Below are 23,685 nucleotides of genomic sequence, written 5' to 3'. Positions count from 1 at the left end.
GGAGGAGCACGGCAGTGGTGTGCAGTGCACAGGGTGAGGCCGTGGGAGCAGAAACCTCTCTGTGCTGGCACTACCCTGGCTGAACCCTGCCTGTCCCCTGGCCTGCCACAGTGTGGGGGACCAGGGAGTGCAGGCAGCCCCTTGAAGAAGGGGTGGCACAGATGTCACCCCAAAAGTATGGAAGGCAAAAAGGGCCACCTCCTTGGGCCCGTTGGCTGCTGGAGCATCTGTTCCAGGGGAGCAGGTCTGTCCTGTCCTCATTCCTGCTGAGGGCTCAGAAGAGGCCGGCAGAGCTGAGAGGGGCGATGATGATGGGGGCATCAGGTGGGGTGAGGATGGGTGTTGTGTCCGATGTGGTCTCCTCAGCCTCACTCTCCACATCCTCTAAGTCCTCACTGACAGAGGGGATGATCTGCACCACTTTCTCCTGAAAGTGCACTTGCTTGCGAGGGCCTGGCACGGCTGCTGGCTGGACAGGAGTTTCTGGGGCTGAGCTGCTGTCCTTGCTGCCCTTCAGGATGCTCTTCATATGGCCCAGGAGTGAGCGGTGCTGCTCCCTCTGGGCCCCGTGGAAGGTGTAGGTCTGCTCAGTGTCACCAATGATGGTTGGGGCCGCCTCAGTGGCCGAAGGGTCCACGTACTGACCTGCCTGGGGATGCGTGTCTTTGTGCCCTGGGCTCTTCCTCCTCTTGCTCAGCAGAAAGTAGGCCAGGGCAGTGAGCACCAGCATGGACCCTGGGAACAAGACTATGTTGGCTGAGGGCTCTGGCTAGTGGGAAGGCCTTGCCAAGCAGCGCTTGGTCTGGCTAGCCCAGTGCCATCGGCCACCAGCCCAGCTCCCTGCACATCCCCACCCCCACCCCTTGACAGACCATGCTCCTCTTCCATCTGCACTACTCCCCACCCAAGCTTCTTACCAGGGATGGTGACATGCCAGACCAGGACGGGATGCAGGAAGCAAGCCACTGAGAGCAGCGTGTACCCCAGGAATTTCTGGAAGCTCCCTGGGCATCTAGCTCGCTTCCAGAAGGCCTGTGCCAGGAATTCAGGCTTGTGACTGGGGAGAGAAAGAGAGGTCCTGGTGGCATGAGGCACCAACCATATGCCAAGGTTTGGTCCTAACCATGACCCATCTAAATTTGCAAATCCTCACTGGTTTGTCAGAAGATGGGTGTGTTTTTCAGGGAAGATAAGCAAAGCCTGAACATCTCCTGTTGAGAGAAGAGCATTTGCCAGAGGCCAGCATCTCAGCGCCTCACTAATCAAGTGCCTGCTATTAGGAGTAAGGTGTTGCCTCTAAGCTGTGAGGAGTTTTGAGTTTCTGCTGGAAGACAGCAGCAGTGCTCAGCCTCCGAAAAGAACATAAGGATTGTCGACATTTAAAATTTAACTTCTCTGGAGGGAGCTAAAGCTCACCCTGGGGATCTGGCTCTTCCTCCAACCCTGGTAGCTTGTGCCTACACACTGTGTTAAGCAGATGCTGAAGACCAGCATCTGCTTAACACAGTTGTGCTGATGCTCAGGAAATTAGGGCACAAGCCTGGATTAAAACACGGGTTTAAATGGCTGTGCACATGGACACATTTACCTCCCCCCTGTCCGAGTGCACTTGCCTTGGCACTGGGGGCAGGACCTTTGGTCTGGCACTTGCAGCTCCCCCAGATCTGGTGTTGCCTGTAAGGGGCAAGGTGCCTTTGGGAGGTCCCACCGTGGCTGGAGAGTAGTGGGCAGGGTCTACTCACGTGAAGCACATCTCCAGGAACAAACTGATAAAGAAGAAGCCTTCACAGACAGTAACTGCAACCCCTGAAAAACTGAAAGGTGGAGCTGTCAGGGGAGCAGGGCTGTGTTTGATTATGTTCTGCAGGTGGGTGGAAAGGGCACAGGGGGCCAGAATTTACTATACAGTTCTCAACACAGTCTGTATGCTGGGGTCTGAACACCCTCTGCTCATCTGGTTTGTGGAAAACTCACAGCCCTTCTGCCCCTGGGGAATCAGCTTGAAGCCAGTGTTGCCTCTGGCCTGCCTGAATCTGCAGTAGCATTTCTTTTCCTAACAGAAACAGCTTATTTTTCTGAAAACTCAATGTAGAGATCTGAAATACCCAAAGCTTTGGACACTGTCTCCTGCTGCTGTTGCAGTCTAGTCTGGTGCTACATATAGTGAAGGGGTTGACCTTATCACCCCTGCCAGCTCGGATTTCAAGGGCAAAAATACTCACAGCAGATAGAAAGCCAGGCTTTTAAACTGTCCTCGCTGCAGGGTTTCTACGCCCACACCAATCAGCACTAGAAAGAGAAGGTAAGAAAGGTGCTGACTGCAGGGTTCATTCCCAGTTCCCTTGGGTTAGTTCCCAGCTCCCAGGATAAATGTCCCCATTTCCCCAGGGGCTAGCAAGGCAGCTTCTTCCATGCTGGGCAGCATGTTAGGACTGCCAGCACCAGTGATTCATGCTGACACACCCACCCAGAAGAGTCAGAGCTGAGTGCTGCCCTTGACAACAGCCCTGAAACCCATCCCAGCTGCACCCCTATGATGGCAGCCTTGCCACTGTGTGGGCTGGGGAAAGGTTCTCTGGGAATACCAGCTGGCCTTGGACAGCTGGGGGAGGCGAGCAGCAGTGTCCTCTCTTTGCCATACTGCCACATCTCAGCTGCCACAGGCCCACTGCCCACTGCCCCATCCTCCTCTGCCCAGGTCCCCCCAGTGCCTGCCAGCCCCACTGCCTTGCCCTCCCTGCTTGCCCAGTCCTGCTGCACCCAACACGAGGCTGCAGAGCAGGGGAACTGTGCCAGCTGCCTTCACCGAGGGCTGTAGCCATAGCATCAGGATCTTTTGCTAGCCAAACAGAAAAACATATAATGGGAGCAGGCAGATTAAAAACAGGGAATGAACGTTCTCTCAGTGCCTCAGCCAGTACAGAACACCAGGGAGTCAGTTTTAGGGGGATTAAGAGTATTAGCAAGGCTAAAATCTTTGATGGATTGGCCAATAGCTTCAGGGGATGGAAAATTTTCTTCAACATCCTTCAGTTCCCTTCAAGATTATTTCCAAAATGGAGCAGAAATGTAATGCCTCACACCAGCTGCAGCAAGTTGGTCGGTACATGCTAATTCATAGGGCACAAGTGTCAGCAGTGTGGAGCTGAATGAAGCCCAGCTTTCATAGCCAGAGCAACCTCCTGTCTGCACCTGATGCCTCCACCCCTCAGTGAGCAGTCCTCACCCACCCACTGGTGATCAGGAAGTTCACCACTGCTCCTGTTCCATGCACACTGGCCAAGGTTTGAGGAGCAGGCTGGATCCATTTCTCTGAGCCGTGGTTTGCCCCATCTGGAGAAGGGTACCAGGCTCCCAAACAAGAACACAGATCAGTGTCCATCGAGACTGCAGTGTAGGTCAGTGCCAAGGGTCAGCTTTTCCATCTGGGCTGAAAGAAATCCCTCTGTTTTCCCTGTGTCTCCTGCAGCTGCTGGCCCCTGTCAGCCAAGGGAACTTATGGGGCCCATGTGCCACCCTTGTACACTGTCTTTCCAGCCCTGAGCAGAGCACAGGGAAATCAGTCTCATGAGAGGGTTGTGAAGCTGCAAGAGCTGTGTAATCCTACATGCAAAGTACTGTCTTTTACTATCTTGTGACTGAGGACCATTCTTTTTAATCTTCCCTACAAATGTGGAGTTCATTCATTCCCATTCATTCATTCATTCATTCAGACCCTGTGGATGAATACAAAATACTACAGCTTGGCTGTTAACTCAAGCCTCTGCTCTGGATGGGGAGATTTTCTCCTTTTGCACAGCTTCTGCTTTATCCACAAAGCTGTTTGGATGAAGAATCTGCAAGAAAAAAAAAGGCTGTTTCGAGGTGTTTGTTTGGACTAGTCACTGCCTTGATTTGGATCTTGTCCAAACCATGTGGCTAAAGGCACATGATTAGGAATTAAATGGTTGAAAGCATGAGAATTAAGAAATAAGTAGGAAATCTTTCCTAGATGCAAAAATCACAAGGCCTAGAATCACTGAACTAGAGATGCTGCAAACCCTGCAGCAAATCACAGGGCTGTTTGACGACTCTTTGCTAACCTGCCATGAGACCAGTTAGCCATCTTCTGATACAAAGGAAGCCCTGCAGCCTCACCATTGCAGAGAGCCATTACACTCCAAGATCCTGTGGGAAGAGGAGGTTTATATTATGTGGGTAACTTGTATTTACTAGCAGCATAAGGAGCTGGCCAGGCCTTCTCAAAATCAATTAGTGAGGCTGATGCACTCTCCATTTCATAGGGTTTTTTTTCAAACAAAACCCATGGGAATTTCTTCTGCCTGGTTTCCATTTCATTCAAAAGCCTCACACACCTCATCAGGCACTAAACACTGCATCAAGCTGATTTCTTACTCCATTGAAATACACAGAGGAATAAAACACAGGCACATCTCAGTCTTCACAGGCCTTTTGGGAAAGTCAGGTGATGCTGGGAATGCACCAGACCTATGGAAACGCACAGTGAGTTGTAGTGCAGCTCTCTATGCCCTGATGCTAAGCAGACAGATAACTGCAATGCTCATTTAAAGAAAAGTTTAAAAAAGATGTGCATGCTGCAGAATGATGAAAAGAAAACATGCAGGAGGGAAACATGATATTCCACTAACACACTTCTACATTGTAAACTACTTTCAATTTTGTTGGTTTAGCATTAGTTTTCTCATGGCAACAAACTCAATTTTTCTCCCAGAAGGATCTCCATGAATTTCCTTGGAGTTTTAAATGAGAATATGACCAGTGTGAGGTTCATGGGGGTCCAAAGGCATGGAGATGAAGAAATGAAGTGATCTCCATTTTCTGATTAAAGCTTTGTCCCATCTCCCAGTGTTGCAGTATCATCACAACATGCACTTATATACTGGGAGTTTGTATAAACTCAGAGACTCAGATCTCTCTGCCTGTTATCAGTACCAGTCCTTTAAAGCACATTCCAGAGCCTCCATCACCCCAGCTGTGTCCTTGGGAACCTGTGCACACTTCAGCTGACCTGTGTGCTTTCTACTTTGTCCCTGGTTTGAGCAAAGTGCCTCTTCATGACTGTCTGCAGCTCATAAAGGAAATACAAAGTAGGAGGGCCTGCTGTGACTTACTCTGCAGTGTCTGACTCTGAAGTCTCTGGGATTCTGAAACAGGAACCACAGGCACCACCTCAAGTCACCTCTCATCAGGAACCTCTGGTTCACTCTCCAACCTTTAGACAAATCAGACCCTTTGATCTCTGCTTTACTGATGGGGAAACTGAGGCAGAGAGTGCTGCCTGTCCTGTCCCATAACAGCTAGTCAGCAGCAGTGCCAGAGTCAACCTCTGAGCCCTCTGCCTTGGCTGATTCCCCAAGTCCCATCTGGAGATGCTATCTGTGAAACGTGTTCCATCCTCCTGAGTGAGACACTGTGTCTGACACCTGGCTCAAAACACCTGGATTTCATCTGAAACCAAGCACTTGGGTGTGTCACCAAACCCAGAACACCCTGGTCCAAAGCAGCCCCCGGCAGCAGGTGGGAGGATGCAACTCCCCAGTTATCAGGTGGCTGAATTTATGGTGTTTGTACTGCAGCTACAACCTGAACTGCTCTGAGCTGCTCCCCGACAGGCTGCTAGAGAGGCAGAGCCATGCTTTTATAGTAGCTGTGCCATGATGGCTGGGACAGAACATCTCCATCCTGCCTGGCACAGGACATCTCACCGTGCACACTACAAGGAGATCCTCCTTCATCTTCACATCCCACAGTGTAGCCCGGCAGTTTTGCACAGCCATGAGTATTTTGCTTTTCAGTCTCATTCACAACTTGCCTATGTCTATGTCTGTTTTAGAAGAATACAGTTTAGTTTTTTTTTTTTGTTTTTTTTTTTTTTTGGCATGCTTTAGCTTGCCCTCTGAACATTGGCCGTCCTTTCTGATGTCTCACTGTGCCTCCCACAGCATTTGGAAAGAACCCAGCCAGGCAACCACCAGTCTCCCACCCTGAGTCCCAAAGCAAAAGTGAGCAAGTTGTCTTGTCCCCCCTCATAGGACGGGGCCATGGCTGCAGCTGGGCAAAGGCAGGGAGGCAGCCTGGAGGTCCCGGCACCCACTCAGTGCCTTTTTAGTGCAAAGACAGAGAGAATCTGCTCTTACCTGCTGCGGTGGAGATGCCCAGCAATCGGCAGGTGTACTCCAGGGCACTCCAAAATGCCTTGTGCTGCATGGCGAAGGATGAAGGCTGCGGTACAGCCAGGCAGGAACTCCTGGGGTTTCAGAGCCCCCACCTCAGGCGTAGCCCAGCAGCTGCCAGAGCAGGCAGAACCTCTCGTTCCCTGGACTGAGTGACCTTCCCGAAGGAAAGGGCAGTGCGTGCAGGACTGGCCACCTCCACAGGGCCTCCCAGGGGAGGGTGGTCGGAGAATGAGCTGTCACCCCAGGGAACCGGTCAGCGCTGCCTGCTGCCGCTGCCGTGGGGGCTGAGGAGAGCCGGCCTTCTCCTGCCTGCCGCTTGCTCCTTCTCGGCCGGGGTGATTAATGATTGCTGAGGCAGGGTGCGGCTTTGGGAGCAGGGGTGCACGGCCTTCCCTGCTCCTGAGGTGGACGCTCTGGAAGCCCAAGCTGATTAAATGAATGTGAAGTCATTAGTGCTGTGCAGCTCCCGGCAGGTTAACCATTTGTGAGGATGACGATGTTTGCTCCTGGCAAGAGAGCAGCATGTTTCTGGCAAGTCACGAGGGGCACCCCAGGCCCACTGCCTCCTGCAGCTGAGCCCCGGCCGAGGCTGCTGCTCACCATCCAGGTTCCAACTAGTACGGCTTGGGAAGTGTCTTGCTGATGTGCAACCACAGGAACAAGATCAAATATATTCAGAGGGGTCCCACAGACTTGAGACAGCACAGCAAGGGAGATCTGATTTTCTTTCTTTTGGAACACCAATGAAATGCGTTTTTGTTTTGTAGCCACCAGAGCCGTTTGAACAGCACTAGGGTCTCACAAGTGTCATAATGTATGGAATGAGCTGCACAGGTACTCTGACCTCTTCGCCTTGTAGACAGCCTGGGAGTCCTTGGCTTGTCACTGCAGGACAGACTGGCTCAGGAGATGGGCAACCCTATGTATGTCTAAATGACAAGACAAGACAACAGTGGCTGTTCTGGACCCCAGCCCCACGCTCCTTTGTGCTTGAACAGGGTACCATTGATCCCCACCTGCTGCCACTCAGGGAAGAGGTGGTGTGGGCAGCAGCATGGCAGTCCCAGCAGGACCAAGAGGTCGTGTGAGCACAGCACAGTCCCAGTGGGCAGCACGGACCTGTGGTGCCTGCAGGGCAGTGGGTTCACAGGTCAGTGAGCTCACCTTGTGCTGGACAGTCCCTGCAGCCCCTGCCCCTTGCAGCACTGGCTGGGAAGGGCAAGGGACTAGGTGAATCATGCTCAACTCACACACAGCCCTGCAGGGAGGGAGCAACCAGCTGAACCTGTCCCCCTGTGATCCCTTCTCACCTGCCTGTCACCACAAAGCTGAGCCTGGCCAGGATGTGTTGTGCTGACTTATCCTGGGAGTAGAGATGACTTGTGCCAAAGTGACAGCTTCTCTTCCATGGGTTCTTGGTCTGCATTTCAAACTGGTATTTTCCCACGGCAGCCAAATGCCTGAGCTTATTAAATGGGTTCATGATTCCTGCAAATAACTGGTCTTTTGAATGTTCACAAGGTTGTGAGTGGCAGAGATTTTGCAGCAGGCAATCATGACAAGGTTTGGGCAGAGTGCACATTTTCCATGTGAAAAATGGAAAGGCCCACAGGAGAAGAGTTTACAGAGCATCCTGAGCAGCAATGCTGAAATGTGCAAACCCAGCTCATGTCTTTGCTTTTTATCAGTGTCATACTTCGGGTGTTCTCATTTCCTCTTGTCCTCCTGTACCACCTCGGGTGTTTGATGGAACTACCTGTTTTTCCACACCTACTGACTCAGTGGTGAGCCTTCCTTTTCAAGAGAGTGGAAATCAGAGGCAGCCAACAGGGGAGGTCACATGAAGGCTGAGGAAAAGTCCAGCAGGGATACCTGCTGCCCTGCCTGCTACGGCTGGACATTGCCTGGATGATCCCCATGCCCTCTAATGGTGCTTTGCTGCAGGCTCCAGGAGCACCTTCTGCCTCCAGTAATGACCAGAACGGCTTAAAGGCCCTGGCATTTACAGAATACAGATTCTCAGAATATTCCAAATTGGAAGGGATCCACAAGGTTCACCGAGTCCAGCTCTTAAGTAAATGGCCCAAATGTGGATTGAGCCCACAATCTGAGTGTTACTAGCACCATGCTCTAACCAATTGAGCAAATCTCAGGGATTCCCAGGCTGTACAGGTTGTGCAGGTTCTTTCACGTTGTGCAAACAGTCTGGATGCTTTTTTCCTTGCTGTCATGTTCTTTTTTGAACACTGATGTATTGAATTGAAGGTGTCTCTTTACAAATGTGAAAAGTAGTAAAGAACTTTAAAAGCAAATAGAGGAAAGGAAGACATAAGAGTCTTTCAGAATCAGTTAGAGCCATGAGCTTAGGCATGAAGAGATGCAGAACACAGTGCAGCCCTGAGCTATGACCTCTCATCCTTCAGCAGCACCCAGCACTGCTCAAGGCAGCAAGCTGCTGCCTCCTCCCAAGGTAGGAGTCCTCTTAGCCAACGTGGGCAGTGCAGCATGCTGGGTTCTTACTTCAGCATTCTTATTATTCTTCAGTGAGCTCCCACCCAGAAAGTACATGACTTTGTCTAAGTGCCCTTGATAGCAATGTTTCCTTTCTGGAAAGCAACATGCCCCAGGGTTTTAAATAAATGTAAATGTATGGGTGCCAGTTGTGGTGGTCATGGGGAAAAGAATCTATTTGGAAAAGGCAGATTAATACATTAACAATTTAAAACTTCCATCTCCTCCCCATGTTCCTTTGGCTACTGCCCAGCCTTCCTGAGGGTCCTTGTCCCCCATGTGGGGAGACCCTTAGCTGGGGCAGCATAAGGCCTTCACTCACTCTTCCTGGATGCACTAGGTGTTTCTCTCACTCCACTGCCCAGCAAGGTAGCATGGAGGGAGCTGGTATCCTCAGACTTCATTTGTATCAACACCCATTTAGCAGCTCCTTCTCTCCATTTAGGATGTTTTTGGCTAGTGCTCCTACAAAGCAACCTCACATGAACCTGATTTTTCTTGGTAGAAGGGTCTCTTCTCCTTCTGCCTCTGTTCAAGTGGGGAGATGAAAACCTTAATGAAGGTGTGTTTTAGTGAGGTTTTTAGGAATGAGTTTATGCAGTCAGAAGAGGACTGACGACTTCTGAACTTAGAGGGTTTAATAGCCTGTAACCAACATTGCAAAACCTATGCACCAGCACAGGCTGTTCTGGGACACGTAACAGCAGTGGTCCCCACAGCACATTAAACCACTTCTCTTGCACAGGGGCTTACAATTTGCACTTTGGCTGCCAGCCAGGATTCACATTTACAGTCTGCTTCCCATGGTGTATGGGCTGATTTGAGAGGATTTTATCTCAGGGTTATGGCTCATGGTTGTGTTAGTCTCTGTCTTCATCTCTCCCTACTCACACTTTGCTCAGGTTGATTTTCCTGTGGCATGACCACTGTGGCCATTTTTCTGTGAACAAGGCAGCATCTGGATTGGCTGCCCCAGTAAGGATGTAGGGGAGCAGCACACTCACCTCATATTTGTCTCTGCAAAATGGTGATGCTGCAAGAGTGATGCATAGGGTACCACAAACCATGCTCTGGAAGAAACCTACAGGAACATGCTTAACTTAGCTTGCCCAAAGTACAAAACCAGTTCCCAAACTGCCTTGGACAATGTTCTGGAAATTGGTTTCTGATATTTCACTTCCTCTTCTCTCCTCAGCCCTCAGCTATAACCACCATGCCATGTAGCCTTGCTTAGCAGCCTTGGTTTCTCTCTGAGCAGCAGCAGCTGAGGTGCTCCCACCAGAGTGTCCAGCATAAGACAGACTGACACCAATGCTTTCCCTGGCCCACCAGAGGACAGGGAGCCAGCGAGCAGCTGCCCAGAGGCTTTGTAGTGGTGCCAGGTGCTGCCTCCCTGCGCTCTCCTTCCACCAGGTCACCTGCCATGGAGAGGAAATGGACTGTCACAACAGCAGGCTGATGGCAGATGGACCCAGCCGATTGGAAGCATCAATGAGCTGCATCTGTGGGTTCACTGGCTACAAATATCTCCTTGCAGTCAGCAAGAGTTTCACTCTGCCTTGTATCCCCAGAGCTTTCCCCACTGCTTTCCAAACCAGTCTGAATGTAATGACAGCATCCTGAGGCGAGCTTGGCAGACCTCCCTCTGCTCCTGAGCCAGGGAAAAACATGGCAGAGGAATGCCTGAAGCTACAGAACCAGCAGAGCTAAAGGGAACACCTTACATGTGCCTCCCCTCCCTTTGCTGTAGCAGGAGGCGATGCCCTGTGCAGAGTCCAGAGCCGGGGCCGCAGCAAAGCAAGCCGTGCTGGGGATGCCCGGCAGGGGACAGCAGGAGCCCACCACGGCACAGAGCCGCTGCTCCCTGCGCAGGCCGGCTGCAGCCAGCCCCCTGCAAGGCGGGGATGAAAGGGCATCATTAAGTTTTACTGTTCGAACAAGAGAAGCGTGATAGCCGCAATATGGATCTGAAGGGGACTGGGGAGAGCCCAGAGCTGCAGTGAACACAAATCAACAACTGGCCTGTTTTGCTTTGTGCTCTGCGATCAAAGGAATCAACACGCTGCCGAACACTCGTCTGCTCCTCCGGGAATTTCCCGGCGCAGCAGAAATGCCGAGCTCAGCAGCACTGCCCCGGCTGTCCACAGCAGCCCAGCCAGCCCCAGAAGGCTCTGGTGTGCAGCTCCAGTGCTGCAGGCTGACCCAGCAGAGAGGCTGAGCTGGAGGGGCTGGTGAGCAGCCTCTGTAGCCACAGCCTCTCTGGGGACCCTCTCCCTGCCGGCACAATTGGAGAGACCCTGCATTTATCCTGGGGACTGAGTTTTCATCCAGGCATCCAGTGTTAATGAAACTCAGGACACACGGTGGTGTGGGATGATACTGGAGAAGGGAGCTGAGGTTGATACCTCCGTGGCAAAGGCAAGTTTAAGCAGAAAATGGATGTAGAAACCCATCTGATGTGCTTTTGGGGATCTCACAGATCTCTACAGCACCTCTATCACTCTGACTTGCTGGTGGTTTCTGCTTTCCCTGTGAAACCTGCAAGCTTCCTCACCGCAGCCCCTCTCTCAGGAAAGTGACCTCCCAGCATGCCAGCATGAACTTCTCTTTTCTTACTTGGTCTCCTGTTTGACACCAACTTCAGAGGCTTTCCAAAACACGGACTGATACCAGTTCCCTGTGGCAGCATGTGTGAGGGGCTCCTGGCTGGCCATCCCCCAGGAGTGGGGCACAGCTCTGTACAGCCGGGATCAATCCCCATCCCAATGCTGCTCTGCCCTCCAAGGGGGTGGGCTGAGCAGTGTGTGCTTGTGTCATTTTACATTATTTGGCACAGACATGTGTGATCAGGATGTATGCATACATAAGCAAGTGTATGTATATATGTGTTGAAGACCCATGTGTTTTTCTTAAACTAAGCTGTAATAACAAGAACTATCAAAATTACATTTGTTTATTATGCATTTGATCGCCAGTTTCACAGTGGGGCTTCTAGAGATTGGTGTCCAGCTCCCAGAACCATGTGATTACGCAAGACTCTCCATGAAAACACATTTCTAGCTTAGCAAACTGCAGAGAAAAACAATCAAAATCCAGAGGAAAGAAAGCTCCCACATTAAATCTTTGTTTCCTTTTACTAATAGTATTATTTCTAATTGTATGGTTGAAATGCATGATCTTTGGGGGATTACAGTAAAGCTAAACAAGAAATGTCACAGGGAACTAGGGAGAGGGTACATCAGGAACTGAAATTAAGGCCAAGGCAGTAATTCCAAATCTAAGCCCAAAGGCAAGAAATACCTTCGATCTCAGCACTTGTCAGCTGCCTGTGAAGTTTCTTTTCTGACAGCAGTGTGACTTGCTGGGAGGACTGAGGCCAGAGTGGGGCTGGGACCTGCAAAATACCATGAAGGCAGCAGAGGCCTGACAGGGATAAGGATGCTCCCCCAGATTATCAAGGGGCAGGGCATGCCAGCCAGTGAGATGTATGAGCCTTCTGTTCAGGGAACTGCCAGGGAGCTCCTCAGGGATGTGCCTGGTGCACAGGGGGGCTGCTCTGTGTTGCAGGTACAACTCCTCTCCAGTGGGACTGTCTCCACTCCACTGGGAGGCAACACAGCCACGGAGCTGGTTGGCAGCTCCTCTGAGAAGCAGTGGGCAAGGGGGAACCCTCAGCCTGCTGGGGTTGCTGTGGTATGGCCAGGGAGCACATCTCACTGCTGGCCTTGGCAGTGGGGACTTGGGGGCTTTGTACCTCTTCCTTAGGAATCTCTGGTCCTTGTGAGACTGATTGTGGCTCTCAGGTGGATGAATGGAGATTTCAACTTGCATGTAAAGAGGGAAAGGAAACGTGAAGGGAGTTACTTATGTGATTTATGTGATTATGGCTACACCCTGCACAAGTCCCCGCATGTCCTCTGTGCCTGCCGCCCCTCAGTTCTCGTTCTTTTCTACAGGCTCCATTGGACTTGCTTGCCATGAACTGCTCCCATGGGAGCTGTGGGAACTCCAGGCGTGGTCAAAGATGACATGTCACAAACCATGTTGCCCACACATGGGCAGGGGGTACAGGAACCCCCTACCATGAATCAGTCAGCTGCAGAACTTGGGAGAGGCTCATCATGCTGAAATTGGCATCATTGCCTCTCAATGGACTATCACACTAAAAATAGATCCATCTCCTTTTTTCCATGTCTGTGCTGAAGTCTAAATCATTCCCAGAGCCTGAATTTGATGGAAGTCCTTTAGCAGATGGGTGTACTGGTTAGCGTTGTCTGAGAGGCAGCTAGAAGTGATCAGTAAGGCACACACAGGCAGGCAGAGCAGATGGAAAAGGTTGTGCTTAGGATCACTTACTGAAATATGGCCATGGCTTGGGATCTGGATGTGTAAGCCATGGATTTCACCTCACATGGATCCAGTAAGCACACATCCACTTTTCCCACTGACACTGAAAAATTCCTCACCCCACAAGAAGTCCCATGGGACTGGAGTAATCAAATAGAGAGGTAATTGAAGATGGAAAGACCATCACTGCCTTTACTAATAACAATGTGTTGTTTGTAGCAGTGGACCATAGTAAAAGAAGTCCAGCCTCACACCACAGGTCACAAAAAAATGGAGTCCAGGGGGCACCAAAGGTAACTACACAGCAGCAGTGTAGAGGCAGAAAAATGACCCACGAGATAGGCTAGAGTAGCCTCAGCCTATTTGTACGGAGCTGAAGAAGAGATGAAATCAATCACACATCTTCTGTCTGAATTTGCCACTCAGCTGCTGCTGGGACCTCTGAATAAAGACTGTAGCTTGCTCCCAAAGCCAGGCAATTCCTTCCTCAGTAGCTGTCAGTGAATATGAGCTTTGGGCTGTTACGTAGGTATTTGAACTGCTGGCCAAGCTGCTCTGAGGTTCCATCTCCCCTCTTCCAACTCCTCCATCCCTTCAGCTTCCACTCCACAAAAAAATTTCTATCATCTGCCATCACCCTGGGAGACAGCAACTTGCAGCAGCAGTGCAGGAGACACATGCAGGTGTGAGAGGGTATTCACAAGGGGTTGCTTTCCCTGGAGCAGTGTGACATGTTAGTGTTCCGTGTGTGCTGGCTGACTCTCATCACTGAGACCCAACGAGGCCAACACGAGTGCTGTGTCAACATAAAGTAAACATTGTCAGTTTTTCTGTTGCACTGATTAATTTTCATTTTGAATGGGGAAACTGAGGTGGAGTGATGCCTCCATCCAGATAGCATCACACTGCATTGTCAGCAGCACAGCTTACTCAAGGATGATGAATCTTGCCTACCTGTCTGTGAGTCTTCACTTCCCTTGTGAAATACAGTGCTAGCTCTCAATCAAGGAACTTAGCTAAACTCTAACCTAAACCCATGATTCATTTCCTGAACTAAAAATTGTGCTATAATGATGAAGGGTGAGATCCACCTCTATGTGAAGCAGGTCTGTAAAAAGACTAAAATACCACCTTAACACCACAAAATAAGGCTGTTGTTTTACTTATTCCTGTAGAGAGAGAAATTGCCACTATGGGAGGAAATGCAATAGTGTAAAAGGAGCTCACAAAGAGATCCATGTGCAGGCTCTTGGTCCGGAGTATATTTCCTAAGGAAGGCTGGTGGAGCAGTGTTTTATTAGTAAGTGGGAGGAGGGAGAGCTAGTAACTCAGTATAAACAAGCTCTGTGCATGGGCTTTATCCCTCAGACATTCATCCTTCCATCCATCAAAACCATTTGACTCTTTGCCCTCTTTTGTGTCAAAGGGGACTGGTGACTTCTCCCTGCATGGGAGCAAACAAGGTGTGCCCAGCAGTGTTTGATGCACCTGAGAGTTGAGACACATCAAAGAGCCTGCTTGCTGCATTTCAAGTCCCAGTGAGCAATTTATAGAAGGGTTTATGTAGATAAATAACCAGGGAGATTTATGTGAAGCAATACAAAACATATGTTTTTGGCTGCAGAGATGTAGAAATGCTCAAGGACTTGGAAGCTGTGTAGCTGAGGTTATTTGTAAAAGTGTTCCTGTTAGTAGGATTTATTCTGGGGCTTAATTTTACTTGGCGTTGCCTCCAAAAGGCTGCAGAGCAAACAAGCCTAACAGGATCCATCACCTCTTTTACTACATTGTCTGAAAGAGTTTCAAGCATATAGCTTTAGCACCAGAAGTTTGGTCACATCACCCCTAGTTGGGGCTGGGAATAGGAGAAGGCTGAGAGCAAGGAGAAGCAGCAGCAAAGCAAACTGACCTCCTGGAGATGGAAGTTGGGTGAGGTCAGACAAGTCCCTGGAGGGACCCTGATGCCAGCTTGGTATCCCAGCCTAGGCACCTGGCACTGGGTGCTTACCACTGAAAACCTTGCAATCCTGCCATGGCTAGTGTGATTTGAAGGGAGAAGAGGAGACAGTCTTGGCCTTAGCTGGAAAGCTGGGATGTAAATTTGAATTTGTCCATCACATCAGGTGTGTCTGTGGTAATGGGAATAAGTTTCTGTCATGTATTATATTTGCCTGGCTTGGACATCCCCTGCAGTCCTGTGTCCCTCTGGCTGTGTAGTATTCCCTTTGCACTGAGATCCAGTCCCTGAACCTGGCATGGGCTCATTTGTGCCTGCTGAAGGTTAGGAGCAGGCTCAGTGCTGTGTTAGTATGACAGTGAGCCAGAGCCAGAGCCTGAGCCTGGGTGTGCTCTCACTGCTGTCCCACCCTGAGAACTCACAATCTGAGGAAGCTGCGTGCCCTGGACCACCCCCTTTCTGCTCCTTTGCCCTCATGGGATGGCACAGAGGACTGTCAGAGTGGGCAGCTTAACAAAAGCTCTGGAGTGAGAAGAGACTCACTGTGGGCCAGGCAGCAAAGTCACCTACTACATCTCTGAGGGCGTGCACCAGGGAGAGCTCACTGCCCTCACACCCACTCCCTGCCCTCCATGCAAACCCTGACACCTCCACTCACCTGACAGAGGGGAAGATCCCCTACCACCATGAGATACTGCACAGGAAATGGATATTGCACATATGTCTAGCAGCCTGAGCTGCCTCATCATTTATTTTTCGAGTCTGAGCTGTTTCTGTTTCAGGAAGGAACAAAGGAGTCACTCAAATTATACCCAACTGTCCCCGTAAGGTGTGCACCCCAATGAGCACTGGTGTGCACATATATCAGCAACACAAGGGTAATGCTGGTAATCCCTTCTGGTTGTAGGCTACTTATCCATAAAATTCCTCCCTACATATCTCTCTGTCCCTTGACCCTCTCTCCTCCATGCCTCTATCTCCTCATGTTGGAGGCAGATCTTGGTGTGCCAGTGCCTGTCATTTTCTACCCTAAGCAGAAAAAAATATCAGCTGTTTCAAGATAAGTTGTGACTGCTCCTAAATCTTGGGCTCCCTTTCCCTGTGCAGGAGTGCAGAGCTTGGGATTTGCTTGGCAATCAGCCCTCCCATCGATGGGAAAGGCCCCCTGCGCTCATGTGTGCTCACCACATGGGCCACTTTATTTACATAGCTGGGTCCACACATTTATATTTAGTACATTTGAGAGGCCACCATGGAATTAGAAAGCTAAAAATGAAGATGGAACAAAATGTATGGAAGTTAAGGGGGGAATAGGAGAGGAGTGAAAACTGAGGAGGCTGGAGGTAACTCCAGGGCTTGCTTGGCTGTGTGACCATGAATGCCGGAGTCTCCTGCTGTGAGAAAAAGGACCAACCAGAAGTTAAGGTCACCTCTGGATATGAACCCAGATCAGATTCAGGCCCTTCTTGAAACATTCTTACTTGAATACAACTTGAAATTGCAAAACCAACCAGTCTTATAGACTACAAGACATCTACATATCTGTCTATATTTATCCTGATTTGGAAATTTTTAGTCACCACATAAGTCTGACCAGAGTTAGAGCTGAGGTTTCTCGTTGCAATGCTTTAACTCAGATGTCTCAAGTGAGCACCCAGGAGAGTATTATTCTGTCCCCCCCACAAAAAAGAAAAAACAAAAAAAAAGACATTTGATGAGTTGGGAGTCGATTATGCATTCATTTTCGTCCCACACCCTACACACATGGGGGGAATGGGGTGGATCTGTTTCTGCCAGCATCTCCAGTGGCACACAGCCTGCTACAGCTCTAGTGACCTCTCACCTGAAAGGCCTGCTAGAGGTGGTGAGTGATAACAAATAGCTCTGGTTCCAGCTGAAAGGATTTTCTTACCTCAAATGTATTTATTAGAAATGTTGGATTAAGTGCAACTCATTTCTTCCTTTAATAACCACAAGCAGGGTAAATTAAACTTTCATGAATCTGAAGTATATAAGTCTCCTTCAAGCTCCAGGGTCTGTTCCCTAGGGCATCCTGCACCAACAAGGGCTTTGCTGGTGGTGCTGGGTCCTGGGCAGAGATGGTGCTGCTCACTTGAGCTGGTGATGTAACTGGTAGTAAATTATTGCTCATCACTCTTGTCCTTGGTAGATTTGTACAGCTGCTGATTGAGGATGGTTGTGAGCTGTGGTTACTGGGAGCAGGAAGGGCAGTGGATGCTTCCCTGCATGACTGGGATTGTCCCCCACACAAGCAAAGAGTGCTTGAGGATCACCCTTGAGCCAGCTGATTGTTTGCACGAGCTGAGTGCCAGAAGTCCCCTGCCCTGGAGGAGGTAAATTGCCCTCATGTCCTCTGATAAGATGTGCATTAATTATGAAGAGAATGAAACACTACTTTCCCCACTCATTGGCCCTAAAAAGGAACTTGTTGACTCCCCAGCCTGTTTCATGCTTTGCTGGCAAAAAAAAAAAAAAAAAAAAGCTGGGGAAAATGAGCATGCTTTTGAGGTTCAAGCAGGCTCTGCTCCTAACTGCCAGCTTCTCTTGAGTCAAGGCAAGCAGCAGTTCCCAGGAAGGCAATTTCAGTGTGTCCAGGCTCCTAATAACTAATAATGCAGTGGTCTCTTAAGAAAAGGTGCTGAACCCCTCTCCTCTCTGCAGCCACAGCCACGGTGAGCCCCGCAGAAACACCAGTCACTCTCTTGGGAATGGGGTTTTCCCATCCGCACCGGGTATCCTGAGCCCTGCGAGGAGCTGGGACTTAGCGTGCCTGTTTTGATGCTGAGGCTGCCTCTCAGGAGTGCAAGCAGGTGCAAATTTCACGTACTGTCCCTAGTTCAGTAGCTCAACGTCTTTATGGAATAGCTGTGGCAGCATTTTTAGTTGATATATATGAAATTTCCTATGATTGGGGAGCACAGGATTGTGAATCTCCTGTAGTCTATGATAAAACTTGTTCCAACTCTGGCATGAAATTCAAAGGCACTTTTAGCCTTTTTCAGGAAGGTAGAAAACAGAGGCAAAATTCTTGACCAGAGGCAAAATTCTCTTTTAGTGACTCCAAACTCTCTTACTCTCATATTTGCACTTCTAGCTGAAATTAATCTTGTTTTAGATTTTTGTCTGCTTGCAAAACTCTCAGCTTGAATCTAGCAACATTTTCTTATGAGACAATGTTTTATCATCTAGCTCCACTCAGAAGCCACTCAATTTTACTCCTCAGGGTGTGAAAAGTGAACTGAGGGGAGATGATATCCTATTTTAAGAAATATTATCTGTACTGGTTAGAGATTTTCTGGGGTATTAGCTTTCCCCTTGTCATCGGGAGAGACAGAAGTGAAGGCAAGATTTTGCCTTGGTGCTCTATGGCCTTGATAAATTAGGCACCACAAATCATTGCTGTTAGAACTTAAAAATTTCGCATCCCTTAATGGGTGGGAGGCAGAAGTGCACTATCTTTTGAGAAGATCCTCCTGTTTCTTACTTGCATGTTAATTTAGCAGCTCCTGAAATAGCAACCTATGGTACCTAGATTCATAATTCATAATTAAAACTCCTAACAATGTTCAGGCTCCACTGTTGGTTTGACCTCTGTGCCTCTCCATGAGCATACATCTCAGGGGATCCTTGCCCTCTTCTAAGGGAGGGCCCTGTGACTTATCCCATTAAGTTAACAGAAGGTCATATAATAGTCATAAAAATATTATGGATCCCTCCCACATTCCTCACCCATGGCAAAATACTGCTACAGGGAACAATCAGTGCTTTTTAGCTGGGCATCCAATAAATCTGGAGAGGCATTAGGCAGAACTGAAGCTCTACAGCTGCTGGGGTGGAGCGTGAGCACAGATGGATGGCTTGGAAAATGGGGTTCTTTTTTTGCCTCTGTTATTGCTTGGAAGCAAACCTGTGTTTCAGATTTTGCAATATCTTTAAGAGGTGTAAATGTTCTATTTGTTAAAAGACCTTGTTTTCTGTTTATTTGCCAGCTGTGTTATATGGGGAAGTAAATTCAACAAAATTGAAGTAGTTTTGCAGAAGTGCTGTTCTGCTCGGTTGCTTTCTCTGTAGTGGTTAAGAGGCTTATTTTGTATGGGACCTACCCAAAAGCAGTCTCTCTCCAAGCTTGCTGCACTGCTCCTTGCTGAAGTCTCACTGCTGCCAGATGAGCAGCTGTGAGCTTTGTCCCTTGGATCCCAGGAGCAGCGTGTAATTCAGGCTTTTTGTACAGAGGAATTGCAATGTCTGCTCCAGGCTGTCCTTCTGCTCAGCTCCAGCCCACCGAGTCCTCTCCATGTGGCTGCTCTGGCTTGGGCTCTGCTTGCAGCTGGGGACTGAGTCATGCTGGCATTGTCAGCCCAGCAAGCAGCCAGGGTGTTTCTTCTCCCTGTGGTGCCTCAGCTTGTCTCATGGGCTCATTCCTTACTCCTTCCTAAGCCTCTGGGAAAGACCTGGGGGAATGTGGTTCTTTCTATACACCTGTTATTTGATCTGCTCTGGGTCTGAGCTGCTGTGTGCTCCTAACCTCTGGGTGGGGTATTTGGGGTGAGAGTTGTGCCATGTGCAGTGGGATGATACTGGTTGCTGCTACTTAGGCCAACATAGGGTTACAAATTTTTCATGATACTTGGGGCTCCTTCAGGGAAACTTGTCTGACATACATGTTCAAACTTTCCTCCTTCACACTCCCCAGTATTTGCTGGAACCCCTTCGTTCTCTTGTGCTTTTTCTTAGCAGGTACAGGACACTGTGCCTTTGCTGAGGATTCTGCCACCATCCCAGCTCTGCCTGGAATTTGGGTTCCACAGCCCTGCTGAGTCCTGCATGTCATACCTCAAGCCTAGCTTTAGCAGAACCTTTATCTATGAAATGCATTACATTTTGTTAAAACATGTCACAAGGGTCAGGAACGAAAGGATGCTGCTGCCATGTGACTGAAGTCCATGTTCTGAACCCTTTGCATGCTCTCATCTCCTTGCTATCAAATGTTTGTTGTGCTTAAGAGGACAGCAAAACAAACCTTGCCTGGCCTCTCTGGAGCCAGTTGTGTGACAGTCAAGAGACTCAGCCAGTGGTCAATATAGCTGTGACTAACTCCTGCAATAACGCAACCTTTCAGGATGAGCAGTGACCTTCATAGGCTTAAGTGTGTTTCTTTATGACCAATAAAGCGTGGTCATGGCTATATTCCCAAATGATTTCTCTATGGATGGCAAGTAGCTGGAAGAAGTGTCTACAGACAGAATTAGAAATTTGAAGAAACTGAGGTATGCTCCTGCTCTTGACTCTTTTGAAAAGTTCCTGCAAGCATTGAATGAACAAAGGAAGAGGCTGCCAGGCTGTGTGTCTGTTGAAGAAAGTCTTCCTGATGCTGGAGGTCAGAACCTATCAGAATTTTATCGATAAGTGAATTAACGTGTTGACAATGTGCTGCAGGGATGTCACACACAGTCTTAAAATTTTTCTCAGGAACTTCTTTGGCTGCTTACACGATTTTCAGGCTGAAAAGATGTGAAGAGAGCAGGATGAGAGACAACTCCAACGCCTTGCCCATTAGCCTTTTACATAAACTTCAGATTTTAGCATGGGGGTGCCAGCCACACTATCTAGGAGGGAAGCAGTCTAATTTGCTACAACTGCAGGCTAGTGGGCACTCTGTGCCACAACTTTGGGCTGGGGTATGTTAGTGAGGAGTCCCAGCCTTGCAGGGAGTCTGTGTCCAGGCTGGCACCTCTGGGATGCACATGCTCACTGCCTCACAAGAATGCACTGGGGACATCTCCTGTGCAGGTATTCTTCCCCATAGGGCCTGGAATGAGCAGCTGTAGATCAGTTGCTGTGCAGTTGCAGGGTGGACTGTCCTTGGGGGGTATCTGTCAGCAAAGTGCTGCCGAATGCAGAGTGAGGCTGGTCTCTGCAGGGATCCTGGCCAGCCTCAGTCTTGGACATCAGCGGAGGATCAGGATGGGGGCCCACTGTAACCCTTGCTCAGGCAAAGGCCAGGCAGAAGGAGAAATCAGAACTCAAGAAAATAGTTTCCCCAGGGAAGGTCCTGCAGGAACAAAAAGCCAAAGCCTCTGTAACAGAGCCAAACATCAATGAAGGAAAAATCTAATTACCCCTTCTTGTGGGGTTTGCAGTACAGGAAATGTGGCCCTCTGGGACAGATGTAAATATAGGCATAATCTAATGCCATGCCTGAAGTCCCTGAATTCAGCATCTCCCTATTAAGCAGTCAGTTGTTTCTAATGGGAGGTTTTGAGCTGGAGGTGGTGTTTGCTTTTTCCGCTCTCTCCCCACCAGTCTGTGCACAGTGCAGTAGGTGAAGGCCAGGGGCATTGTAAAATAATTGGCATGAGTTACTTCTCTTGATTCCTTTAGCTTTCTACATAATGTCATGATGTCTATAACCTCCTGGCTGTTTCCATAGCTATTGCTGGAAAAGAGTGCAAAAAGGGAGCCCTTCAGGTGTGGGAAACAGCCCTGAACAGTAGCCTGTGTGTCTGTCCATGCTCCCTCCTGGCAATGCTGCAGCCTATCTTCAGCAGAGGTCTGCCTCAATTTGAGTGGATTTGAGAGCTGCAAGACTTGAGTCTCTTGCCAGTCCTAGTGATTTTTGCTTGTGATTTGTTGCTGAAATCTTGAGAGCTGATAGGTCTGGGTTTGCTTTCCAATCCTGTCTTTGTGAGAAGGTGGGGTGGTCCTGGGACGGCCAGTGCAGGTCCATGACCCAGTTTCCACGAAGGTGTATAAGGTTTGTTGTTTCAGACTGCTGAGTGGTGCTTCAGTGTAGCCACGTGAGAAAAGATGTTGGAGTGCATCAGACTAAGGACCAAAGAGCCTTCAGCAGCTGTGATCTCCACAACTCTTGCTAGAGTGCAATTCACACACAGTCACTTGGCAAAGGCTTGTCAGCAATGGAACCTGCCACTGAGCAGAAACTGCTTGAAGAACCCACATTGCTGATTTGGGCTCAGTTTGGCTTTCCAAGCCAGAGGTCTGTGCCTTTAAGAAGCAGTGTGTTGCCTGAGGTGTGCCAAGGAGAGAATAGATAAGTTTCCCTTGCATGGGGCAGAAATCCAGAAGACTGGCTGCAGGGATGGCATTTAGCAGGCAAAGGACTACTTCAAATGTCTCTTGTGTTAATTGACTGCTATCCAAGTGTGTTTTCTCACAGTGCTTTCGAGGACTGATCTAGCCAGATACAAAACACTCCTGTGAAGGAACAGCTGTGTGTGCTAGTTGCGTTTGCTTGGCTTTCATTCCCAGGGAAAGGGCAATCTGAGTGCTCAGCTGTTCCTAAAAAATTGCTGGTGAGGAAAACAAACTAACAGACACAGCGGGGATTTTGTAGCATACAATTGAGGAGCAGAGATCTTTTCCCCCAGCAGAGCTCAGCACCCGTGTGCTCCCACACAGCCAGCAGGCAGCAGGCTCTGTGCAGGGGCTGCGTTTGAGCCCAGCCCCAGGGAGCTGCTTTCCACCCTGGGCAGAGCCTGCAGGGTGGAGGGGCTGTGGGCACTCAGCCCCTGCAGCCTGGCAGAGGCTGGGCTGTAAGGGCAAAGAAGGGCAGAGCCCAGCCAGGACTGCAGAGGTGTTACTGTGGAGGTTTGGTTTACTGACCATAGAATTTGGGACCAGAAATCAAGACATATCTTTTTCTATAAGATCTGTGCAGGTTAGACAGAACTCCTCACACCTTGGTCCACCCAGAACACTGTCTTGCTCCTGCAACAAGCAGTGGAACATCAGACTGCTGCTGATGGGAGAAGAGGGTAAAAAAGTAAGTGGTGACCACTTCTAAAGGCTGATTTCATTTACTGCGGAAAAATTGCCAGCCTGCCTTCATAGCCTTGTATCCCCTGGGGACCAGCAGTGCCAGTTTATGCAGTTGTGTGAGTACCCACCAACTTTTTCAGGCTGGTGCTCCATTGCTCTGTCATGTTTAACCGAGGGAGAGCAGGAGTGGGTGAGGTGATGTTACCCAGATCCCTGCTGTTTTGGGAATCACCCAGAGATGCAGGCAGCTCCCTGTGCTTAAATGAAGCTCTTGGTAGCAGACTGATAATATCAAACACTCAGTGCCCTGGCAGCACTTCTGAAAGCCAAACTCTGGAGTGAATGACAAAGTGTTTTTCCATTCCTTGGAAAGTACAAACTGGTTTTCTTTTTGCTGCCCCAACTCTCACTGCATGTGGGGGATTTGTTTATATTAGGCTGTGGAAAGGAAAAAGAAAAATCTACATGTTATCTCAGAGCTGGGCAGATTAATCCAGAGGAAGATTTACTTGAGTGCAAATCAAAGGCTTAGTTTTGTTGGATAGTTCTTCAGTGTCTTGAATCTAAATCCATCATGCTATCCCTGCAGCACTCAACTATTTCAAAAGAATTTGGAAAGTTTGCAACCAAACTGGAAGGTACTGGGTCTATTGCTGTCTTTTTTTCCTGTTCTTAGGACTGCAACTCTGCTATCTTTTATCTAATTTATTTTTGTTATTTTTAGTGTTCAAGATCTCTGAAGCCCTAAGGAAGGCTGCACAACTTAAAGGTACAACCCAAATCCAGGACATGCACTCCTAGTTCTGTGTAAACAGATTTTAAGCTGAGCCTATGCAACTGATGTGCCCAGGATTTAATGAATCAGGCACATTA

At 49.2% G+C, this 23,685-nt stretch overlaps 1 protein-coding gene across 1 annotated transcript; it reads right to left on the bottom strand.

Moving 5' to 3' along the window:
• Positions 1 to 274: 274 nt before the first annotated feature.
• TMEM72 (transmembrane protein 72) lies at positions 275 to 6,228 on the bottom strand. The gene is made up of 5 exons (XM_041415916.1): positions 6,159 to 6,228; positions 2,223 to 2,289; positions 1,743 to 1,814; positions 918 to 1,057; positions 275 to 735 (listed from the first exon to the last, which is right to left on the bottom strand). Exons 1-5 carry the CDS (start codon positions 6,226 to 6,228, stop codon positions 275 to 277), a joined length of 810 nt encoding a protein of 269 aa, XP_041271850.1.
• Positions 6,229 to 23,685: the final 17,457 nt, after the last annotated feature.

Source organism: Onychostruthus taczanowskii, unplaced genomic scaffold (genome assembly GCF_017590055.1).
Source record: "Onychostruthus taczanowskii isolate IOZ18803 unplaced genomic scaffold, ASM1759005v1 scaffold5, whole genome shotgun sequence".
Lineage (NCBI taxonomy): Eukaryota > Metazoa > Chordata > Aves > Passeriformes > Passeridae > Onychostruthus > Onychostruthus taczanowskii.
The sequence above is the reverse complement of the archived record's forward strand: the minus strand, read 5'-3'. Positions and strand labels throughout refer to the sequence as shown.